This window comes from Ranitomeya variabilis, chromosome 1 (assembly GCF_051348905.1).
Source record: "Ranitomeya variabilis isolate aRanVar5 chromosome 1, aRanVar5.hap1, whole genome shotgun sequence".
NCBI classification, from domain to species: Eukaryota; Metazoa; Chordata; class Amphibia; order Anura; family Dendrobatidae; genus Ranitomeya; species Ranitomeya variabilis.
This window is the reverse complement of record NC_135232.1, coordinates 223,587,543-223,613,824: the sequence shown is the minus strand read 5'-3', so window position 1 is coordinate 223,613,824 and position 26,282 is coordinate 223,587,543. Positions and strand designations below refer to the sequence as shown.

The 26,282-nt window shown below is 44.5% G+C and overlaps 1 protein-coding gene across 1 annotated transcript in view; it reads right to left on the bottom strand.

Annotated features, from left to right (window-relative positions):
- CFAP251 (cilia and flagella associated protein 251) overlaps window positions 1-26,282 on the bottom strand; it is a 159,903-nt gene that overhangs the window by 47,446 nt on the left and 86,175 nt on the right. Inside the window, exons 12-16 of the mRNA XM_077293132.1 lie at window positions 25,403-25,653; window positions 15,523-15,674; window positions 11,321-11,500; window positions 11,051-11,235; window positions 6,691-6,802 (exon numbers count right to left, since the gene is read on the bottom strand). Coding sequence (XP_077149247.1) covers window positions 6,691-6,802; window positions 11,051-11,235; window positions 11,321-11,500; window positions 15,523-15,674; window positions 25,403-25,653 — 880 coding nt within the window. The remainder of the gene's footprint in view (window positions 1-6,690; window positions 6,803-11,050; window positions 11,236-11,320; window positions 11,501-15,522; window positions 15,675-25,402; window positions 25,654-26,282) is intronic.

Here is a 26,282-nt window from a genome sequence, read left to right as displayed (position 1 = left end):
GTTGGACTGGGGATGGTAAGCAGAAGAAAAATCTAGCGATACCTTCATAAGACCACAAAGGGCTCTCCAAAAACGGGAGGTAAACTGGACTCCTCGGTCGGACACGATATGCTGAGGGAATCCGTGGAGTCGAAAAACTTGAAGTAAAAAGATCTAGGTCAGGAGCAGATGGTAGACCAGGCAGAGGGATGAAGTGGGCCATCTTGGAAAATCTGTCTACCACCACCAAAATTGCTGTGCAATTAGAAGACTTAGGTAAGTCGGTGACAAAGTCCATGGCAATATGACTCCAGGGAACAGATGGCACAGGAAGTGGAAGCAGAGAACCTGAAGGAAGCTGTCGAGGAACCTTGTTCCGAGCACACGAGGAACATGAAGCAAAGAAATCCAGCACATCCTGGCGAAGAGAAGGCCACCAATAATGATGAGAAATCAAGGAAAGAGTCTTCTTACCTCCAACATGTCCAGCAAACTGGGAGGAATGACCCCAACGCAAGACCTTCAACTTGTCACGATTTGATATGAAGGTTTTTCCTGAAGGAGGAGTGATCAAATCTAGAGGAGCCAAGGAAACAATCTTAGCTGGATCAAGAATATGCGTAGGTCTCTCCTCTTCATCCAACGGTTGAAAAGACCGTGATAGGGCGTCAGCCCTGGTGTTTTTATTTCCAGGTCGGAAATGTAATTCGAAGTCGAAACGTCCGAAGAACAAGGACCATCTGGCTTGTCGAGGATTCAGCCTTTGGGCAGACTGGACGTAGGCTAGATTCTTGTGATCCGTAAAAATGACGAAAGGATGAACAGCCCCTTCAAGAAGATACCGCCACTCCTCCAAGGCCAATTTGACGGCTAACAATTCTTTGTCACCGATGGAATAATTACGTTCAGGAGGAGAAAATGCATTGGAGAAAAAGCCACAGGGGACTAACCGACCTGAGTTAGACCTCTGTAAAAGTATAGCTCCGGCTCCGATAGAAGATGCATCCACTTCAAGAATAAAAGGCCTATTGGTATCCGGTCGATGAAGCACCGAGGCAGAAGCAAATTCTCACCTCAGAGTTTGGAAGGCTGATTCTGCCTCTGGAGGCCAAAGATTAGGATCGACCCCCTTGCGGACCAGAGCAGAGATTGGTTTAGACAAAGAGGAAAAGTGAAGAATAAATTGTCTGTATTAATTGGCAAAGCCAAGAAATCGCTGAATAGCTTTTACTCCCGATGGACGGGGCCAATTCAAAACGGCAGACACCTTCTCAGGATCCATCTTTAGACCATCCTCGGAAACGATATAACCCAGGAAAGGCACAGAAGACTGTTCAAAGACGCATTTTTCAATCTTCGCGAAGAGATGATTCTCCCTTAGACGAAGTAAGACCCGGCGAACGTCTCGTCGATGGGTGGATAGATCAGGAGAGAAGACGAGGATGTCATCCAAGTAGACTACAACACTGGTATAGAGACAGTCTCGAAAGATGTAATTGATGAACTCTTGGAACACCGCAGGAGCATTACAAAGCCCAAAAGGCATTACCAAATACTCGTAGTGACCGTCCCGAGTGTTGAATGCAGTCTTCCACTCGTCTCCCGCACGGATACGAACCAAGTTGTAGGCTCCCCGAAGATCAAGCTTGGTAAAAATTCGTGCTCCTCTCAGTCGGTCGAAAAGTTCAGAGATAAGAGTTAAAGGGTATTTGTTCTTCACAGTAATGTTATTTAACCCCCTGTAATCAATACACGGGCAAAGGGTACCATCCTTCTTCTTCACGAAAAAGAAACCTGCCCCAGCTGGAGAAGATTTCCGAATAAAGCCTCTAGCAAGGTTCTCTTGAACATAGTCCGACATAGCTTGTGTTTCTGCAGGTGAGAGAGGATAGATTCTTCCCCTAGGAGGCGTGGTACCAGGAACGAGGTCTATAGGACAATCGTAAGGTCGGTATGGCGGAAGAGACTCTGCCTCCTTTTTGTCAAAAACATCTGAAAAAGAATAATAAGCAGAAGGCAACCCGGAGGGAATGGGGGAAGGACAAGGAACACCAACAGGACGCACCGGTAGCAGACAACGAGACCGACAGGAATCTCCCCAATGAAGAATGTTGCCCTTATGCCAATCCAAGAAAGGTTCGTGGAGTCGCAACCACGGGAGGCTGAGGAGAATAGGATGAGATATGTTGGCTAAAACTAAAAGCAAAATTCTCTCCCTATGAAGAGCCCCTACCTGAAGCTCTACCAAGTGCGTGACTTGAGTTATAGTTATTATTTCCTGCAGGGGTCTCCCGTCAATGGAAGCGATAAGAAGAGGATTCTCTGAAGACCTAACAGGGACTGAGAATTTAATTACTTCCTCTAACCTAATAAAATTTCCTGCTGCACCCGAGTCCAGATAAGCCTCAAGAGAGAAACGTTTGTCATGAATATGCAACAAAACGGGCAGAGTGAGGGGTTGAGAGGTTTCACATGCACCTAGGGAGGCCTCTCTTACCTGACCTAGGAGGAGGAGTTTTCCGGATGGTCTGGACAGGCTCGGAGGAGATGAGAGGAACTTCCACAGTAAAAACAGAGACGCCTCTCCTTGCGATGTTGTTCGGAGAGTTTAACACGATCAACTTGCATCGGCTCGTGGGCAGAAACTGAAGCAGAGACCCTGGGACGTGGACTTGGAGGCTTGCGGGAAGTCATGGAAGAAAGAGGAAATTTTCTCTCCCGAGCTCGCTCCTGAATGCGAAGATCTATTCGCGTTGCCAAGGCAATCAAATTCTCCAAAATAGTTGGAGTATCCCGGCCAGCTAATTCATCCTTGATATGACTGGATAGCCCCGCCAGAAAGCCCCGACCAACGCCTCATTATTCCAACCCAAGACGGAAGATAAAGTCTGAAACTGAATTGCATATTGCCCAACAGTTAGAGACCCCTGCTGTAAATTAAACAGGGCCTCAGTGGTAGAAGCCAAGCGACCTGGTTCATCGAACACTCGACGAAACGTCTCCAAAAATGGTGTCAACTGATTGACCACAGGATCATCCCACTCCCAGAGAGGGTTAACCCATGCTAGCGCATCACCCTCCAAATGAGAAATAATAAAGGCTATCTTGGCCCGATCTGTAGGGTATTGCAGGGGAAGGAGCTCGAAATGAAGACGGCACTGATTCAGAAATCCCCGGCATAGTTTGGGATCACCATTGAAACGGGGAGGTTTAGCCAAATGGGGAGAGGGATGAGGAGCAGGAGTAGGTGCAGGAACAGACGCCGCAGTCTGTAAAGAAAGAAGTCGAGTATCAACAGACGCCATATAACCCAGAATATGGGACTGAGTGTCCCGCTGCTGTACCAGCTCTTGTTGCAAACTGGCCAATTGGGAGCCCTGGGTCAGAGGTCTGGAGGGCCGAAAGTCGGGAGTCCATAGATTTCATGAAGGACGTCATCCGACTCTGATTCTCCCGAAGGAAAACTAGTTCCTTCTGAGCGGCCACAGCTCCAGCGGGATCCATGGCCTTTGCGCACTATTAGAACCCGAGAAGTGGACCCTCTGGGTCACGGCTTCAGAGCCCCCAAAGGCGAGTGGACCAGATGGAGCCACCCCCTGTACAGGGAGTGTTTGGGACAGGCCCAAGGAGGGTGAAGCTGCAACTGCCGGAGCCAAAGGGTCGACTGAAGATAGGACCAAAGATGGGTCAGAGGACAGGAGAGAGATGGAGCCACTGAGGCAAACAGATCGGAAGAGACACCGGACGGGCAGAGACTGCAGAGAATATGTACTGACTGGTATGGAGGAGATACACGATAAATGGGGAACGTCAAGAACACAGGACTGGCAGGGACGGCTGGAACACAGGATAGGCAGGGAAGACTGGCACAATGGACTGGCAGGGACGGCAGGAACACAGGACTGGCTGAGACGGCAGGAACACAGGACTGGCAAGGATGAGTGGCACACAGGGCTGGCGAGATGGCAGGAACACAGGACTGGCAAGGAAGGCAGAAGACGAGAATGAGACAGGAGCCTAGACAGGGTAAATGCTAGTAGAGCCAAAGAAACTAAAGGGATGCTGGCTAGAAGCCGACAAACACAATAGACGCAAAGGCGTCTTACCTGGACGGATGCAGGAGAGAAATACCCGATGGGCGCCGCCATATTGGGGGCGGAGCCAACGGGTCACGACCTCCCAGATGCCCCAGCGGTAAGAGGAGCCCGTCTGCACATGCGCGGGGCGCCAAAGGGACGAGCACCAGGGAATCCAGATGGAGAGGAGCGTCGGGAGCGCGCCGGCCGGAAAGGCGGCGTAACAGTGCCATAGGGATTCGTTCCGTAGCAATACGTTTCTCAATTGTGCTGGTTCTGGAACCTAGAAAACTCACTGGCTGATAGTTCTACCGAAGCCCATGGAGGCTATTAATGCATGCCAAAATTTAAAAAAAAGTGTTTAAAAATATTAAAAAAAATAAAAAAAATATAAAAGTTCAAATCACCCCCTTTCGCTCCAATCAAAATAAAACAATAAAAAAAAAACAAACCTACACATATTTGGTATCCCCGCATTCAGAATTGCCCGATCTATCAATAAAAATAAAGGATTAACCTGATTTCTAAACAGCGTAGCGAGAAAAAAAATCAAAACGCCAAAATTATGTTTTTTTTTACCACTGCTACATTGCATTAAAATGCAATATCGGGTGATCAAAAGAACATATCTAAACAACAGTGGTATAATTAAAAACATCAGCTCACCACGCAAAACATAAGCCCTCACCCGACCCCAGATCACGAAAAATGGAGACGCTATGGGTATCGGAAAATTGCACAATTTTTTTTTTAGCAAACTTTGGATTTTTTTTTACCACTTAGATAAAAGAGAACCTACACATGTTTGGTGTCTAAGAACTCGTAATGACCTGGAAAATCATAAAGGCTGGCCAGTTTTAGCATTTAGTGAACCTAGCAAAAAAAGCAAATACAAAACAAGTGTGGAATTGCACTTTTTTTGCAATTTTATCGCGCTTGGAATTTTTTTCCCGTTTTCTGTTACATGACATGGTAAAACCATTGGTATCGTTCAAAAGTACAACTCGTCCCACAAAAAATAAGCCCTCACATGGCCATATTGATGAAAAAATTATGGCTCTCGAAAGAAGGGGAACAAAAACAAAAAAAGCTCCGGGGGTTAAGGGGTTAAGAAGGAGTGCCAGTTTGCGCTTCTAGAGGAAAAATAGCTAAACATGAGCATTTAAGTTTACCCTTTAAATAAATGCCAATTAAAGAAACCAAAATCAAAGCATAAGGGGGCAGGGGTTCACTTATTCTCAATATTATTGGGTCTTAGCTCATTAATTAAATGACTTACTCCAGTGTTTCAAGGTCTGATGTGAAGCTAGGCAAAACTCACGGACTAGCTGTGAGGCAGAATGGTCAAGAGGTTCAAGGTCAAAAGCCAGGAGGGTACATCATAAACAGAAGGAACAGACAAAGGCATATTCACGTAACGATCTGAGGTCAGAATACTAGGAGGATAGCGGATCAGAGCAGAAGGGGTAAAACAGACGGATGGTCAGAACAAGGTCCAAGATTTGGCAAAGAGAGATCTACCAACAGAACGCAAGGCACATAGAGACAAACCATACAGTAGCTGAATGTACATCTTGGAGTAACAGCCAAGTGAAGTAGCCTGGCAGTCACCTGGGATAATGAACACCTGGAGACAGCCAGCACCTCCCAATCTTAGATTTGATGTCCGAGTTGTCAATCAACACACTGACACCTCACCACACCTCTGCACCAGACTGGACGACTGAGCTGTCAATCAAAGTACTGACAGCTTCAGCACAACCTTGTGCCAGATTGGACGGCTGAGCTGTCAGTAACTGCATCCCAGACACACTGAGGCGTAGAACTGTGACACTGGTAATTCCTTTATGAGACGTGAAAGTTGCTGCTTTCATTGTACCCACACAGCCCTAGCCAGCCAAGTCACTGCCCTATTTAGAGACTGCTTATATTTTAATATAATTTTCTACTTGTTAGGTAAAAGACATTGTTCGGCACCCATTGTTTATTTCATTTCATCACAAAAAAAGAATAAATTAACTGTTTTATATATGTATACTTATTTGAAAAAGTGACCAGTACGGACCTGAAACGTGTAAGAAAAACCTACCTAAAATCAATGTAGGACTGGTGTGCAGAGGGCCCACCAGTAACCAACTCCAGGGCCTCACATTTCAACTACATGCAAATATGACATTATCCTTAATCACAAATTTATATAACAATTAACTGGATACATTGCTAAATTAGTAAGATGCTGCGTTTGTCAGCACATAGTGATTCAAGTATATTGTGCCAAGTACTGCTCATATAAGATGGTGGTGGCCCACTCTTGCACAGGGTCCCAAGGAGGATACTCCTGCTCTCCTGTTTGCCAGTCCAAGCTTGCCAGAAACACATTTCTTTGTGTGGAACCACTATTTCTACTAAGCAGTACGATCATTTAGACTTCAACTTCTTTAATACTCTTCAACTTTACATGCAGAAGGTGGACATAGTCTATCCACAGATATGATTGCAGCAGCTTATTTTGCTTTGGGTTTTTATTCGGGTTGCGCCATACACAACCTAATCAGGTGAGCATTATCCTCACCCCCTGACCCCTTATAATATATGTTATCACCCTATGTTTCTTTCTTTTCTTCACCCTACATACCTTGTCATCTATAATATATGCCAAGTAGCCTTTTCCTGAATCCTGATTATAGGAAGGAAATACTTCCATTTTCCTTATAGGAGAGCCAAATGTTGGCCCTAAGAAGGTATTTCTGAAGATGAGAAAGAGAAAAACACATTACAGTATATTATGCAAAATAATGTTATATAGAATGACAAATTAACAATTGAGTAGCTGTATATGCTAAAGTCTTTATCCAACTTGATATTGTACATTGAAAATAATTTCTATTTTTCTATGAAATCCAGTTATCGGTCTCTTTTTTCTCTTCTTTTAAGCACATGGACCAAGTCACATCTACAATTTGCAGACATAACTCGTCTACAGGGTTCAGCGCTGCTCTTAACTTGGCCTAAGGCATTGTTCACACATTCAGTATTTGGTCAGTATTTTACATTAGTATTTGTAGTAAACCAAAACCTGGAGTGGAGCAATCAGAGGAAAAGTATAATAGAAACAGGTCCCACTCCTGGTTTTGGCTTACAAATACTGATGTAAAAAAATGAACGTGTGAACATGATTTAGTTAAAAATAATTTAAATATTATATACTTTATGTTCATGAGTAGTGTTGAGCATTCCGATACCGCAAGTATCGGGTATCGGCCGATATTTGCTGTATCGGAATTCCGATACCGGTATTCCGATACTTTTGTGGTATCGGGTATCGGTATCGAAACAACATTAATGTGTAAAATAAAGAATTAAAATAAAAAATATTGCTATACTCACCTCTCCGACGCAGCCTGCACCTTACCGAGGGAACCGGCAGCGTTGTTTGCTTAAAATTCGCGCTTTAACTTCCTTACGCGAAGTCCCGGCTTGTGATTGGTCGCGCGCCGCCCATGTGGCCGGGACGCAACCAATCACAGCAAGCCGTGACGTAATTTCAGGTCCTTCAGGATTTTAAAATTACGTTCCGGCGTTGTGATTGGTTGCGTCCCGGCCACATGGGCGGCGCGCGACCAATCACAAGCCGGGACTTCGCGTAAGGAAGTTAAAGCGCGAATTTTAAGCAAACAACGCTGCCGGTTCCCTCGGTAAGGTGCAGGCTGCGTCGGAGAGGTGAGTATAGCAATATTTTTTATTTTAATTATTTATTTTACACATTAATATGGTTCCCAGGGCCTGAAGGAGAGTTTCCTCTCCTTCAGACCCTGGGAACCATCAGGGATACCGTCCGATACATGAGTCCCATTGACTTGTATTGGTATCGGGTATCGGTATCGGATTGGATCCGATACTTTGCCGGTATCGGCCGATACTTTCCGATACCGATACTTTCAAGTATCGGACGGTATCGCTCAACACTATTCATGAGATGTTTTTGCATGTCTGATTTTTAAGCACTTCTTAGCCACATTAATTTTTTGGAAAGAAAAGTTTACGGTCCGTAAAAAAAACGAAAATTGCATTAGTTTTCCACCAAACACTTCTACTAAATTATTGCTAATTCTGCCCAGAGCTAGTTACAGGGATTTGATTATTAAGTTAATTTTTCTCTCTTTTGTATTACAATCCAAAGAGTAATAAATAAAAGTTCTTGCGGCGCTCTCTCCCTAGAACTGATAATTGCAGGAGCAAAAGTAATAATGGATTCAGGTCAGGGGCGTAACGACCGCGGTCGCAGCGGTCGCCATTGCGACCGGGCCCCGCAGGTCAGGGGCCCCGGGCCGGCAGGTCAGGGCAGGGCCGGGCTGGACATCGGGCACTTCTGGCAAATGCCAGAAGAGCCGATGCCAGTAGTGGGCCGCTGCACTGTTCCTCCCCCCCCCCCCGCCGCCGCCGCCGCCGCCGCATTTAACTATACCGGCGTCTATGACACCGGTATAGTTCAATGCAATGATGGAGGAGAGCGTCACCTGACGCTCCCTCTCCCATCATTCCCCGCTCTGCCTCTGACAGTACACTGCGGGTGCGCGATGACGTCATATCATCGCGCACCTGCAGTGTCCTGGGCAGACTGCAGCCACCAGGAGCAGCGCGGGCAAAAGGAAAGGTGAGGAGAGTTTTTTTTTTTCATTTTCACCGGACTGTGGGGCCATTATCGGGGGGGGGGGGGGGGGGGATGAGATGCGGGCTGTGCTCTATATACCCCTGTGCTGGCTGTGCTGTATATACCCCTGTGCGGGCTCTGCTGTATATACCCCTGTGCGGGCTGTGCTGTATATACCCCTGTGCGGGCTGTGCTGTATATACCCCTGTGTGGGCTGTGCTGGATATACCCCTGTGCGGGCTGTGCTGTATATACCCCTGTGCGGGCTGTGCTGTATATACCCCTGTGCGGGCTGTGCTGTATATACCCCTGTGCGGGCTGTGCTGTATATACCCCTGTGCGGGCTGTGCTGTATATACCCCTGTGCGGGCTGTGCTGTATATACCCCTGTGCGGGCTGTGCTGTATATACCCCTGTGCGGGCTGTGCTGTATATACCCCTGTGCGGGCTGTGCTGTATATACCCCTGTGCGGGCTGTGCTGTATTTACCCCTGTGCGGGCTGTGCTGTATATACCACTGTGCGGGCTGTGCTGTATATACCACTGTGCGGGCTGTGCTGTACATACCACTGTGCGGGCTGTGCTGTATATACCACTGTGCGGGCTGTGCTGGATATACCACTGTGCGGGCTGTGCTGGATATACCACTGTGCGGGCTGTGCTGGATATACCACTGTGCGGGCTGTGCTGGATATACCACTGTGCGGGCTGTGCTGGCACCCAACACCATGTTGCAGTGCAGGAGATTCCTGCAACAGTCCGAGGCGTATCTAGGGGAAGGGGGTGGGGGGGCGTCACGGAGGTAGGGGGGGGGGCCCCATTTGGAAGTTCGCACCGGGGCCCATAACTTTGTAGTTACGCCACTGATTCAGGTGTTATATCACTTCAGATGTTTCCTGCAGAGAAAACAATATTACGCTACAATATTTTAGGAGATAATCGGTTTAGTAAACATCAGAATATTCGGCAAATTAATTATTTCAAGCGGCTGTAGAAATCATCGAGGTTTCCTAAATGCTCTTCCCACATTTGTAAATGCATGCGGTAGCTGGGTGAATTCATTAGTATTCTGCTCCATTAGCATCCGTGACAATACTTCCTTCTAAACATTTATCTGGAACGTTGGAAGCTGTTTTCTATAATAAGGAGGACGTCTATAATAAACATTCCACAAGCTCAGTATAAATATGAAAAGATATGGGCAGAATGTTTTGCATGCGCTGGATTACTCATCCTCCTACTCACTAACAAGTGTAACATTAAAGAGCAGCCAAAAACCAAGCGCTAGATATGTCTGCAGTTATTTACTGTGATGAACTAATGAAGTGTAATGAATCATTGCTCCCTTGAGTGGCAAAGGAAATCGATGCCCAGTCATAATAATTTAACTGATTGTGTGCTAAATGAGACACTTTTTTTTTTTACATTTTACCTAGACATTGTCTGGAACAACCTGCAGCTGGTGATCATAAAAAGTAGGGTACGTGTACACCCTCTTGGCTTGGATAGAGAGTGGGTTTTCTAAAATGGACAATCCCCCAATTATTACTTTAATAGTGTAAAAACAAATTGCCAGACCAACGTACACCGGCCATGTTGGTTTTCAATGGCTGCCAGACCAGATCCCTGCGAACCTCCTCCTACCTTAAAAGACTCCTCACCTCTGCATGTCAGCCTTGACATATCGCTATCCGCAAGGAGGAACGTTACCCATTGGATCCTCCTACTACCCAAAGGCTCCTCTTCTGATAAGTATGCCCAGCATGACATCATGCTTGCATCACATCACAATGATGGCATCACGTAGGGCCTACTAATCCGAAGAGGTGCCAGTGATGATGATGGGTGGGAAGAGGTTTGTAGGGCTCTAGTTCGGACTAGTAAAGTGGCAACTGAACCAGGGTTCTGCAAATTTTTTTGCTCAGCTCTACTACCAGCATTGTGGACACAGTCAGTATGCTGCAGAGAAAATCTGCAATGCAAATTGTGGACATGGGAATTTGACATCCGTATGCAATGCAAAGAGTAAAGTCTGAGACAAATCCACAGTGGATCTGCACCAAAGACGTTGTGGAAATCCGTAATGGATATAGCCCGTGTGGGCGTAGCATAATGTATCACATCAGGCAAAAGGTTAAAGAGCAGCTATGAAACGCACTGGATGGAAACACACGGATAGTGAAGGATGGCTCACTTGTAGCTACTTGGTTCCTCCAGCTTTACAACACTTATTTTAATCACATCAAAGTAGAGGAGGAAATTCTTTCCACTTTCTTGCATGACAAACATGATTACTTTATGCAATGTGAGGTGACAATAGAAGGAGAGAATTTTCGCTACTTACCTGCACATTTTAGTAGTTGCATTGTAAAGTTTCAATTTGTACTCATCATTGGCTACAAGAATAAAGCTTTCCTTAGTGAAAGGAGGATACCATACTACACACTGCGGGATGGCACTCTGGTCTATACGGTCATTGCTCTGAATTATAATATGGTCTTTACTGCTGTTTGTAAGATCATACTCCACCTATAGGAAAAATGTAACCGAAGCTTTAGGTAGATCATTAGGTAGATGGATAATGCCTAAATGAAGATACACCGATTCTACTAACCAACATCCGATCCACGCCAAGTGATAGGAGCCTTGGTTCATTGCTGTCCAGATGTATGCCGAAAATTAAATTCTGAATAGGCTTATAGTGGCTTCGGTATCTGGCAAAATATTCCCAGGATGCACTACCTCCACTCGTTGGTTTCATTTGTTGTAATAGTGTCACTGTGAATTCTTGATCCTAGAAGATTATTAATTGGAGTTTATGTTTCCATACATTTCATATAAGTTTTCCTATCTTTAGAGTCTGCACATGAGGCATGTGACAGACATATATGACCTATAGGCCACTAGTGGCATGAGACTCTCATATTGCAGTGTGTGGCTTACCATAGGAGTCTGCAGTGTTTTGTCTAGATAAAGAAACGAGGACTAAAATACAGGCTGTTATGATCTACTGAAAAGGATTCCCGAGGAATCGTAGCCCATTTCTCAAGATAAATGACCTCCAAGTCACTAATTTTCGTGGGTTTGTGTTGTGCAACCACCAACCTTCACATCTAATCAGAGATTTTCTATGGGGACTCAAGTCCGTCAACTATGATGATCATTCAAGTACTTCCAGGACTTCTGACGCATGTCTTGATGAACTTTGAGATATTCTCGGAATCCTTGTCTTGTTGACAAGGTAAATTCATGCCCAGGCTTCCTCACGGACGTTTTCTCCTAGTATTCCCTGATACTTGGTTGAATCCATCTTGCTCTCCACATGCTGAAGGTTTCCAGTGCTAGAGAACGCTAAGCAGCCCTAGACCATCACAGAGCCACTGCCATGCTTTACTGTAGGCAAGATGTTCTTTTCAACAACAGAAGTAATCCAAAGGCAGCCCAGAAGTCATCACAACCTTCACATATTTTTATTCTGTCCCCTATGAGACATCAGGAGACTGGTCCCATCAGCCAACATATTTAGAATGCAACTGATTCTTTAGTCAAGCCAATTTCTGTTGCTGTTCGACTACCTGTTGGGCTGAGATGCAGCCTACATACTCAGATGAACCATGAGGATTTCATTTCAAATTTGTGGAAGTTGTGGAACAATCTGACATTTTTGAGCACATACTTCATTCTTCCTCCTCCAGACATACCACTGATCCATAGAGTTAAAGATTTATTTTATCTCTACTTAGAACAGAATCCCAGAACTTCTGTGGCTAATTTATATTGTTTTGAGCATATTGGAGCCAACTGAGCAAACAAATGCCAGTGCCTTTTTTCACCAAATCTCGCTGTTGATCTTTTTTGCAGTCACTCAAGGGTTTTTGACAACTGCTGCCTCAGGAATATGGTGGCAGACGGTGACAGCTTCTTCTTTTCTGCCACTCCCAGGTAGTTGTAGCCAGTATTTCCTTAATGCCGAATTATCCTTTCCTTGTTTGTGTAAGGCAAAGACTTCTTCTCTTAACTTTTTGATCGATTTCTTGACAACCCAACAATACTTGTCAACTAGTGGTCATTACCCATAGCTAAGATTCCTCAGGAACATTACTAGAAGCTAGCGTCTCGTTATGCATCACGTTTGCAGCAGTTCATAATAGCCAAAAGCACTAAATAAAGACTTGTCACAAAGGAATTGAATAATAATTCTTAGGCTAAGTGCACATGCTGCGGATTCCATTGCGGAATTTTCCGCAGCGGATTTGCAAAATCCGCAGTGAAAAACCGCTGCGGTTTTTACTGCGGATTTATCGCGGTTTCTTTTGCGGTTTCCTCTGCGGGTTTTCACCTGCAGATTTTTATTGGAGCAGGTGTAAACCCGCAGCGGAATCCGCACAAAGAATTTACATGCTGCGGAAAATAAACCGTTGCGTTTCCGCGCGATTTTTTCCGCAGCATGGGCACTGCGGATTTTGTTTCCCATAGGTTTACATTGTACTGTAAACTCATGGGAAACTGCTGCGGATCCTCAGCTGCGGAAACGCTGCGGATCCACAGCAAAATCCGCAGCGTGTGCACATACCCTTAGTCTGCAGTGGCATATTGTGTAGACTTTGGAGAAACCACTTGTTATATTAGTTGTATTGCGCTTGTTCTTGTTTGATTGATTAATTGCAAACAACAAAACATTTATAAATTTTGCAAATAAACCTGATTTGCAATGGGGATGAATAATTTTTAATGCATTTGTAAGGCTGCATTTAGACAGCCCGACTGCAGCCGTTAAATGAGCACCTATTGGCTACATGTAAGCCAGTCATTTAATAGCCTGTGTAAACAGACTGCTGCACATAGAACATAACTAATACGATCATTCTGTGCAGATAAAAAATCATGTCCTTGGCAGAGTATGTCCTGGATACACAGGTCATCATCCACTCCTGGTATGTAGCCATGGATAATCTGAGATTAGACAAAATAATTTTCTGGGTTTGGCTTTTACTTCTGATGTTTATACCATTGATTACAATTGCTCATGCAGGTGTCCGATCTCGGAAATCAATGCACAAATTGGCTGCAGGTCTCTCCGACTCGAGCGTGACAGCCTAATAGAAATCCAAGAAGCTGCCATGCTCCGGTCGGGAGTGGGATTGGACACGAGATCCACGGACATCTGAAAAACTCCAGCAAAAATGCATTTACAAAATTGCACCAAATACAAAAATGGACTAAACTGGCATTTTTTAATTTTTCTTTTTATGCAGCTTAAAGCACCACTTTTTTTTTATTTTATTGATTGAGTGGTGTCACTAATCTAAGTTCCCAGCGCCTAGTAGAATATTGCATTTTTCGGATTATATTATGCAGTTTCCCCCAAAAAAATTATAATCCAAATGTAGCTTACCGTCAGGGATGGAGTAGGGTCACTACTGCAGGAAGCTTCTGGCGGTGGCAGGAGTGGGGCAATGCTGCAGGTCCCAAGCTGGTAGGAGGAGGTGCTTTCATTGCAGTGGAATCTGGGAAAATGGCTGCTGAGGGCGGCTCATGTGCCGACTGAGATCTGGGCACTGAAATCTTGTTTCCAGAGATCTCAATTTCGCATTTGCCGCCCCCAGTGGCCATTTTCCCAGAGTCCATCGCACTGAAAAGTATCGAAAGTGCAGGTACTCTGTACCGCCGAACACCACCTCCTACCAGCCTGGGGATCACAGAATTGTCCCACTCCTACCTCCACCGAACACCACCTCCAACCAGTGTGGGGCCTGCAGCATCTCCTGCCTCCGCTGCCACCAGATTCCTGCAACAGCGACCCTGCCACCTGGGACCCGGCTCCACCCCTGCCGCACCCAAGGTAAGCTACCGTAAAAATCGGATTATCAGACGCACAACCATTTTATTAAAAACATTTTATTCCTATTTTCCTCCCCAAAATTTGGGGTGCGTCTTATAATCTGCAAAATATGGTACTTACCAGCCACCATCTTCATCTGTTATCGCCGTTGCTCCAATTGTCTTCTGCAGCTTGTGACCTGCTGGATCGCTCCAGTGTTTGCTGGGCGATCTGGAAGTCACAACTCAATGTAAGTCTATGAGAGCCAAAATGAGGCCAGAACGAGTCTCTCATGGATTTACATTGAGAGCTGGTGATCGTCACCTCTGACTTCTGGTCAGTTAGAAGCTGGGGATCCCAAGATGTCGGAGCGGGACTGGAGCAGAAGAAGGTGGCTGGTAAGTATAATACTAGAGGCAGGGAACATGGATTAGAGATACCACTCCAGCACTGAAATAAACAAATGCTGGATGGGTGCTATAAACTACCAGATATAAAAACACTATGTGAATGAGCCCTAAATTTTTTTTTCTCGTAGTTATATCAGTCGTGTAAAATAATAGAAATGTCTTAAATGGGTTAGCTATTGTAATACACGTTACAATTGTAAAAAAATGTGAATACAGGCAACACACCAGGACCGGTACTAGGGTATGCCTTGGGGTAGAACCATCCATCTTTTGCTATTTTCTAGAAAAATGTGCAGTCAAGAAAGAAAGGTTTGCTAACAATGGGCTGCGGTTTCACACAATGAGAAAAGTGCACAGAGACTCTAATTTGTTGCATATATTCATGTTTTCCCACACATTTATTAAATTATACATAATACAGGCCACTCTCTTAACTACATTTATGAAAGGTACTGTATATAATATGTAATAGAATATAATAGTACCTTGATAAAAACAGAAACAATTCTTTCAGAAACAAAGAAATGTTCTGCTTCGAAACATTGTGTACATAACCTAAACATATATGGATCCTCAGATACTCACTGCTGTAGCAAGGTATTGTGAATCATGTGAGAAAGTGACATGGGTGATTGATCCTCTTGCGTACTTGAACTGTTCTTTGGTTTCATCTTCTAGTGTCACAGCATCCAAGATATGTACACTTCCATCTGTAAAGCCAGCTGCCAAAAAGAAACCTGAAATTCAAGAATGAGATCCATAAGTGTCCCAGATAGGGAATGGTAACGACCATGAAAAGGCCAAGATAGAAAGGAAAAAAAATAGGAGAATATGATGCGTAAAGACACAGGGTCATAAACTCTACAACCACAGAAATTATCTGATGACCCATAGACACAAAGCAACACTGGTGGACTAAAACCACTCACATCATGCACAACATTTATGCCACATCATATGGTCACCAATTTCACAACAAGTCCTATGGTAGATGTCATTGGTGTTAAACCACTGGATCCTGGGGTGGCAATCTGCGATCTGTCACTTATACAACGTATCAGCCTCTTACGGAGAAGGAGCCTCTGTATGTCCACCCAGACTAAGGCATAGAGCAACTCGACACAGACGGCGACAACCGTGGCACACGCTGCAAACACGCTTCCTGCAGCGTTGCTCCAGGTGCGCCGAACGTCTATGGAGAAAATCTAATCTACCCGAAGATTTCATCCATTATAAGTTCATGCTAAAAACATACAACTCTGCCCTTCACCTCTCCAAACAAACCTATTTCAACACCCTCATCACCTCACTGTCCAATAACCCTAAACGTCTCTTCGACACTTTCCAGTCCCTACTCAACCCAAGAGAGCAGGCCCCAACCACAGATCTCCGCGCTGACGATCTGGCCAATTACTTCAAAGAAAAAATTGACCACATTCGACAGGAAATCATCTCCCAATCTCTTCATACCAGGCACTGTCCTCCCTCCCCCACTGCATCTAGTTCACTCTCTGACTTTGAACCAGTTACAGAAGAAGAAGTAAGCAGGCTCCTTGCATCTTCTCGCCCGACCACTTGCACCAGTGACCCCATTCCATCACATCTCCTCCAGTCCCTTTCCCCGGCTGTTACCTCTCACATAACAAAAATATGCAACCTTTCCCTCACTTCCGGTATTTTTCCCTCCTCATTTAAGCATGCCACCATACATCCATTACTTAAAAAACCCTCCCTCGACCAAAACTGTGCCGCTAATTATAGACCTGTCTCTAATCTTCCCTTCATCTCTAAACTCCTGGAACGCCTGGTCCACTCCCTTCTTACCCGCTATCTCTCAGATAACTCTCTTCTCGACCCTCTTCAATCTGGCTTCCGCTCTTTACACTCTACTGAAACTGCCCTCACTAAAGTCTCTAATGACCTACTAACAGCTAAATCTAATGGTCACTACTCCATGCTAATTCTATTGGATCTTTCCGCAGCATTCGACACTGTGGATCATCAGCTCCTCCTCACTATGCTCCGCTCCATCGGCATCAAGGACACCATTCTCTCTTGGTTCTCCTCCTATCTCTCTGACCGATCCTTCACTGTATGTTTTTCTGGTTCCTCCTACTCTCCCCTTCCCCTTACTGTTGGGGTTCCTCAAGGATCAGTCCTAGGCCCCCTCCTCTTCTCTTTGTATACTGCCCCTATTGGACAAACAATCAGTAGATTTGGTTTCCAGTACCATCTCTATGCTGACGACACCCAATTATACACCTCTTCTCCTGCTTTCACGCCGATCTTCTTAGAAATCACCAGTGATTGTCTTACCGCTGTCTCTAACATCATGTCCTCCCTCTATCTGAAACTGAACCTGTCAAAAACTGAACTTCTCGTGTTCTCTCCCTCTACTAACCTACCTTTGCCTGACATTGCCATCTCCGTGTGCGGTTCAATCATTACTCCAAAGCAACATGCCCGCTGCCTTGGGGTCATCCTTGATTCCGAGCTTTCATTCACCCCCCACATCCGATCACTGGCTCGCTCTTCTTATCTGCATCTCAAAAACATTTCTAGAATTCGCCCTTTTCTTACTTTCGACTCTGCAAAAACTCTTACTGTTTCTCTTATTCATTCCCGTCTGGACTATTGTAACTCTCTACTAATCGGCCTCCCTCTTACCAAACTCTCCCCGCTCCAATCTGTCCTGAATGCTGCTGCCAGGATCATATTCCTCACCAACCGTTACACCGATGCCTCTACCTTGTGCCAGTCATTACACTGGCTACCCATCCACTCCAGAATCCAGTACAAAACTACTACCCTCATTCACAAAGCACTCCATGGCTCAGCACCACCCTACATCTCCTCTCTGGTCTCAGTCTACCACCCTACCCGTGCCCTCCGCTCTGCTAATGACCTCAGGTTAGCATCCTCAATAATCAGAACCTCCCACTCCCGTCTCCAAGACTTTACACGTGCTGCGCCGATTCTTTGGAATGCACTACCTAGGTTAATACGATTAATCCCCACAGTTTTAAGCGTGCCCTAAAAACGCATTTGTTCAGACTGGCCTACCGCCTCAACGCATTAACCTAACTATCCCTGTGTGGCCTATTAAAAATAGAAGAAAAAAAAAAACACATAATCAGGTTCCTTGCATCGTGTTCTCATACACTTTATGCAGTTAATAGCCCTCTGTGTCTGTACTGCTACATACTTAGGCTGTTAACTGGTTCATGCAGCTTTACATGAACACCCGAGCCTTACACTATGGCTGGTCCAAATAACTAAAGCAATTGTTACCATCCACCTCTCGTGTCTCCCCTTTTCCTCATAGTTTGTAAGCTTGCGAGCAGGGCCCTCATTCCTCCTGGTATCTATTTTGAACTGAGATTTCTGTTATGCTGTAATGTCTATTGTCTGTACAAGTCCCCTCTATAAGTTGTAAAGCGCTGCGGAATATGTTGGCGCTATATAAATAAAAATTATTATTATATTATTATTAGAAGAATAAGGATCCATTTCTAAAGGCAGATGATATAGCAAGTCAATCGGTGATTATTCACTTGCATAACGTGTTAATAATTATGATTTTTTCCTTAACATGTTTTCATGTCAGCATACATGATGCAATCACAAACAATGGTGAAAATGATCATTTGTGGTTTGATCGCTGGACATGGTTATCGTGGGCAATTAGGTAATGACTGAGAATGATCGTTTAGGCCACTGATGTCAAACTGAAATACACAGAGGCTCAAAATTAAAAGCTTGGAAAAAGTCGGGGGCCAATCTTGATATTTATGAAAAACATGTCTACAATTGAGGATGTTTTTCCTTATAATCAAATATAATGATGATAAACCTATTCATATGGAAACAGACTTAACCCCTCAACGACCAGGGGTATTTTTGCTTTTGCATTTTCATTTTTTGCTCCCCTTCATCCCAGAACCATAACTTTTTTATTTTTTGGTCAAAATGGCCATGTGAGGGCTTGTTTTTTGCGGGACGAGTTTTTACTTTTGAACACCATTGGTTTTACCATGTCGGGTAACAGAAAATAGGAAAAAAAATTCCAAGTGTGATGAAATTGCAAAAAAAGTGCAATCTCACACTTGCTTTTTTAATTGGCTTTTTTACTAGGTTCACTAAATGCTAAAACTAACCTGCCATTATGATTCTCCAGGTCATTATGAGTTCATAGACACCTAACATGTCAAGGTTCTTTTTCATCTAAGTGGTGAAAAAAAATTCCAAAGTTTGTAAAAAAAGGAAAAAAAAAGTTGCTATTTTACGAGACCCGTAGCATCTCCATTTTTCGGGATCTCGGGTTGGGTGAGGGCTTATTTCTTGCGCACCAATCTGATGTTTTTATTGATACCATTTTGGTGCAGATACGTTCTTTTGATCGCCCGTTGTTGCATTTTATTGCAATGTTGCAGCGACAAAAAAAACATAATTCTGGTGTTTCGATTTTTTTTGTTGCTACGCCATTTACCAATTGAATTAATTATTTTTATATATTGATAGATCAGGCGATTCTGAACGCGACGGTACCAAATATGTGTATATTTGATTTTTTTATTGTTTTATTTTGAATGGGGCGAAAGGGGGCTGATTTGAACTTTTATTTTTTGATTTTTTTAATATGTTTAAAAACATTTTTTTTTATTACTTTTTACTTGCTTCAATAGTCTCCATGGAAGACTAGAAGCTGCACTTGTCTGATGTCTGATCGCCTCTGCTATATAGAGCAGGGCTGCAAATATGCTCACTTGCTATGAGCGCCGACCACCAGGCGGCGCTCATAGCGATCCAGCAATGACAACCACAGGGGTCTCCTGCTGACCCCGGGTTGTTATGTCAACTTATCGGCGACCCGCGGTCATGTGACACGGGGGCTGATGGGAGGAGGTAAAGATGCACTTCCTGCGCATCCATGCTAAATGCCGCTGTCAGAGTTTGACAGCGGCATTTAACATGTTAACAGCCGCGGGGGAAACGCGATTCCACCCTCGGCTGTTCTAAGCACATGTCAGCTGATCAGATCAGCTGTCATGTGCTGGACAAAGTGCGGGCTCTCCGCTGGAGCCCGCACCAAATAGGGGGAGGCGTCCAGTGACGGACTATGATGGAGGGAGAGGGCTAAATATACTCAGCCTGCTGGCCAGATTTGCCCAGGCCAGAGATTATCAAGAGTCCCTTGACAAGGCTGACAGAAAAAGCAACCTGGCGATAAGTAAAAATAATGGTGCACACTGCCAAACAGTAGGATTAGTGCGTCCATGAAGTTTCTCCATAAAGTGAGCATAAACTTATCAGCATGAAGATGGCATAAATGATAATTTATTGGTATAAATAGGACAATAATGATAGTGGACGTGGATCACAAGCACTACATATCTGCCTTTTTTAGCATTTGTTTAGAAATATAACTAATGATTGGTCCATAATAATAATAATAAAAAAGTTATATATACACACACACCTCAACATTGAAAATTAGGTTGTTAATGGTTGGTTGGGGAATGTTCTGCCACACTGAATACAATTGGGTGCACACATTATCAAAATCAACTACTGGCAGCTCCCTTTGCAATAGAAGTCCCAGACATGCTCAATGAGAGACAAGTCTGTAGAATGGTAGCACTTTTAGGTCACGCAGCCTGCTCACATGACTATATATATATATATATATATATATATATATATATATATATATATATATATGTTGTAGGGATCCACGCTCTTGGGTAGGCATTCTGTAGCATTCACACAGGCAATGTTATTTGATCAAAACATATGCAGTTTTACTGCATTCATAAAACTGCAAGGAATTTAAAAAAACAAAAACAGAATCTTCTGGGCACAAAAGGTATAACAGCAAATAAATAGTTCATTTAGCAGGGCACATATGTCAGTTTGTGCTCACCAGGGAAGATTACAGTCCTTTCTCCCAGAGAAAACTTTACTTAAATAAGAGGTACGGTCCTACCATGCCTTCACCCTGAGGTCCAGCAATTTCCAGAGGCAAACAAACGTATTCAACTCCGTGTACAGTTCACACTGAACAAGCTCTAGCTTCCACATGGTTCTCTTCAGCTCCAACACACAGACTGCTCAGGTTTCCTAGCTGTCCCATGCAATCTCCATTCAGAGATAGAAACAAGCACGTCACATTGTAGCTGGTCACTCACAAGCATCACACTCCACTCCGCTCAACACCCAGCAGACTTATACACCTAGTAAACACCAGCCCTGAAGTGCTAGGATTTAACCCAGTCCTGCATGGCTTTGCTACATAGCTCCCCTGCCCAAAACTGGAGGCTCGGTACCATCTGCCAATATACAGAGCCTACAGGGCCTTAAATTGACCAGAGCAGGAATCAGGCCACAGTACATAGGCTCTGCTGCCTGTATATTACAAAGACACTCACTGCCTATAACCTGTATTCAGTCTAGTACTACAAGCACACATAGAACACACACAATTCTTGCACAAGTACCATACTGATCTGCAGACAGCCTCACACACAGCTCTACTACACATGCACTGATACTGATCTGTGCTTATTACACTACAGCCTCCTCTCTAGCCAGTACAATGAAAGCAAATTCACCATTTACATCATGTGATCTTGTTACCATAGCCGATTCCTGGCAGCATACCGAACTGCTAACTGCTACAGCTTTAGATCACAAGTCCCAGAACCATAGAAAATCTCGACCAATAATAATAGCATGCAACAAGTCCTTGACCACATTCAGTTTGTGGGGCACAAAACCTCACTGTGCGTATATCGACCTGGTCCATGGCATAGTTCTTAGCATTGTAAGGTGGCTGCCAGACACATAGTGGATGGGAGATACAGGTGCTTCTCACAAAATTAGAATATCATCAAAAAGTTAATTTATTTTAGTTCTTCAATACAAAAAGTGAAACTCATATATTATATAGAGTCATTACAAATAGAGTGATCTATTTCAAGTGTTTATCTTAGTTAAAGTTGATGATTATGGCTTACAGCCAATGAAAACCCAAAAGTCATTATCTCAGTAAATTACAAACATTAACAAAAAACACCTGTGAAGGCTTCCTAACGCATTTAAAAAGGCCCCTAAAGGCCCCGTCTCACATAGCGAGATCGCTAGCGATATCGCTGCTGAGTCACAAGTTTTGTGACGCAACAGCGACCTCCATAGCGATCTCGCTATGTGTGACACGTACCAGCGATCAGGCCCCTGCTGCGAGATCGCTGGTCGTGTCGGAATGGCCTGGACCTTTTTTCGGTCGTTGAGGCCCCGCTGACATCGCTGAATCGGTGTGTGTGACACCGATCCAGCGATGTCTTCACTGGTAACCAGGGTAAACATCGGGTTACTAAGCGCAGGGCCGCGCTTAGTAACCCGATGTTTACCCTGGTTACCAGCGTAAATGTAAAAAAAAAACAAACAGTACATACTCGCCTTTCGGTGTCCAGGTCCCTTGCCGTCTGCTTCCTGCTCTGACTGAGATCCGGCCGTACAGTGAGAAGTGAGAGCACAGCAGTGACGTCACCGCTGCGCTCTGCTCTCAGTGTACGGCGGCTCAGTCAGTCAGAGCAGGAAGCAGACGGCAAGGGACCTGGACACCGAAAGGCGAGTATGTACTGTTTGTTTTTTTTGGTAACCAGGGTAAACATCGGGTTACTAAGCGCGGCCCTGCGCTTAGTAACCCGATGTTTACCCTGGTTACCCGGGTGCTGCAGGGGGACTTCGGCATCGTTGAAGACAGTTTCAACGATGCCGAAGTCGTTCCCCTGATCGTTGGTCGCTGGAGAGAGCGGTCTGTGTGACAGCTCCCCAGCGACCACACAACGACTTACCAACGATCACGGCCAGGTCATATCGCTGGTCGTGATCGTTGGTAAATCGCTTAGTGAGACGGGGCCTTTAGTCTGTTTCAGTAGGCACCACAAACATGGGGAAGACTGCTGACTTGACAAATGTCAAGAAGGCCGTTATTGACACACTCCACAAGGAAAGTAAATTTTGCATTTCATTTGGAAATCAAGAGCCCAGAGTCAGGAGGAAGAGTGGAGAGGCACACAATCTAAGCTGCTTGAGGTCTAGTGTGAAGTTTCCACAATCAGTGATGGTTTGGGGAGCCATGTCAACTGCTGGTGTAGGTCCACTGTGTTTTATCAAGACCAAAGTCAGTGCGGCCGTCTACCAGGATATTTTAAAGCACTTCTATCTTTCCTCTGCTGACAAGCTTTTTGGAGATGGAAATTTCATTCTCCAGTAGGACTTGGCACCTGTCCACACTGCCAAAATTACCAATACCTGGTTTAAAAACAATAGTATCACTGTGCTTGATTGGCCAGCAAACTCGCCTGACTTAGAGCTAGAGAGAATCTATGTGGTATTGTTAAGAGGAAAATGAAAGACACCAGATCCAACAATGCAGGCGAGCTGAAGGCTGCTATCAAAGCAACCTGGGCTTCCATAAAACCTCAGCAGTGCCACAGTCTGATCGTCTCCATGCCACGCCGCATTGATGCAGTAAGTGATGCAAAAGGAGCCCCGACCAAGTATTGAGTGAATTTAAAGAACATACATTTCAGTAGACCAACATTTCGAATTTTAAAATTATTTTTCAAGCTGGTGTTATGAAGAATTCTAATTTACTGAGATAATGACTTTGATTTTCATTGGCTGTAAGCCATAATCATCAACATTAACAGAAATAAACACTTGAAATAGATCAATCTGTTTGTAATGACTCTATATAATACGTATACGAGTTCACTTTTTGCACTGAAGAACTGAAATAAATTAACTTTTTGATGATATTCTAATTTTGTAAGGCGCACCTGTATGTATCACAGAGGAGGAAGTCCTCTGTGATGTAAACCTGGAGTAATGCTCTAGTACACATAGTACTAAAAGGGGTAAATTGGCCATGACAGGGCCAGGTTTGATGTGAACAGCTGAGGAGTTGGACGGCACAGCTGCTCACCATATCTCCGTCCCTGGGTGTGGTTTACATTGTAAAATGTGTCCGATTTGTCTCACACATGGTCTGTATGTGGAGGTGTGCACACCTCCAGGATTGTGAGCCTTTACTAAAGGCCTTAGAAATTGGACTATAACCCAAGCGGGCAAAGCTTTATGTTTCATATTATGTCAGACAAAGGCTGTATTTACCGTATTTTTCGGACTATAAGATGCAATTTTTCCCAAAAATTTTTTGGGGAAAATGGGGGTGCGTCTTATAGTCGGAATATACTTACAAGTAGTGTGGTGGCAGCAGGAGTCGGGTGATTCTGTGGCGGTCCCAGTCTGACGCTGCAGGGTGATGATGACACTACCTTGACAGGCTGGTGCGGCAGTGCTCTGTGGGGCAGGGGGGCTCCGCCGGCATTTTGTGAAAGCCCGGAGGCCCCCGCACATCCATTGCTGCAATGCGGTGGTTTCCGGGAAAATGGCCGCCGGGGGCGGCGCATGCTCAGATTGAGATCTCAGCCCCTTGACCGAAAGAGGAACAGCACTCAAGGCAGGGTAGGCAAAGAAGGAGTTTCGCTGGACAATGCTGCAGTCCATTGGTTCTGGGATTTGGTCAACACCATCTCTCTGTACCGAGGTGCTATGTGCTGCTCGCTCACGACATTGCGGAACCCGGTTCTCCTCCGCACAACTTTGTTACATAGATAGCTAGCAGTTCTCAGGGCTCCTCTCAGCCACACCAGAAATGCCTGACACTGCAACAATGTCACCTTCCGGCTGGACAGCTCACCCATGCTTTCAGACTGTGCTTGCAATGATGTGGCTGCCTTTACCCAGGACATTCAATTTTTACACTTCAATCACCTGTGCTCTTTGGGACTTCACGCCTGCATCCAAAACACCAATTGTAGGGATTCACGCTATTACGTAGGCACTGGGTAGCATTCACACAGGCAATGCGGTTTTGGCAAAACGTGCAGTTTTATTGCTTTCATAAAACTCCAAGGAATTCAAAAACCAAAAACAGCTTCTTCCAGGCACAAAGGTATAACAGCAGATAAACAGTTCATTTAGCAGGGCAGATATATTTCAGTGCAGACTCACGAGAACAGATTGCAGTCCTTTCTCTACAGGCTGCAGCTTCCACACGGTCCCCCTGCAGCGCCAACACACAGACTGCTCAGCTTTCTTAGCTGACCCATGCAGTCTCCATTCAGAGAGAGACCCCAGCACATCTCTCACTCAGCTACAGCTCACATTTTGACTGGTCACTCACCAGCAGCACACTCCACTCTGCTCAACATCCAACAGACTGACACACCTAGTGAATGCAGGCCCTGGTTCTTAGTCAAAGTCAGCCGGGTGCATGTAATTAAGACCTGCAGTGCTAGAAGTTAACCCAGTCCTATGTGGCTTTGATAATAGATAGATAGATAGATAGATAGATAGATAGATAGATAGATAGATAGATAGATAGATAGATTACCTGAAGGGTCATATGCAATGCAATGTAAGGATTTATCCTTTCCAAAGATCCGGCTGATGAAGCTTTTATGATCTTTGTAATCCCAAACCTTTAAAATTCCATTATAACTTCCAACAGCAATCTGCGTCTTGTTTGGGTGACAGGCAAGTGCGTGAACAGCGTCAGTGGGTTCTTGTAACTCCTTCTTCAGCATTGTACCATCAGTAAACACATGCAGAACCATACCATCTGATGTGGATACAATGAAATTACTGAGACAAAAAGGAGAGATTAACTTATTATTCTGTTCACTCATTTTCATAAGAAAGATGATATACAGTACTTCACAATTACCTATAATGGAGAGTTCTTCTTTACTTTGATAATGTTCTAATCAATACAACCATTGGTTCATAGCACTGATTGCAAGTTTCAGAGAAAAATACTGCATTACTGCAACTTCAATGTTTCTTTTTAGGAATAAAGCGGTTGGGTGTGTATCGTTAATATTGGTGTTGCAAGCCTGCAATATTTGTTATTACATACACAATAAGTGTAAGTAATGTGACATCTATTAAAAATTAAACCCTTGTACCTTTTTTTTTTTATTTTACGACCAATTTAATTGCAAGCTCATCAGTGGTGATCCGAGTGCCGAGACCCCACTAATTGCTTCAAATCCTCCTACCACCCCCTCCCGAGAGGTGCACAGGTCAGGAGACAAGAACGAAAAGCTCCTGCGTGAACTAAAAGTGGAGAATGGAACAATGGATTTAATTTCCTACAAAACCTATGCTTTATAATGAATCTGTGCCACACTCAGTGTGAGCGCTCAGACAGGAGCTTTTCTCTCCTGTCACCTGAGTTGCACACTTCTCAGGGTGCTTTTGAGCAACTGGTA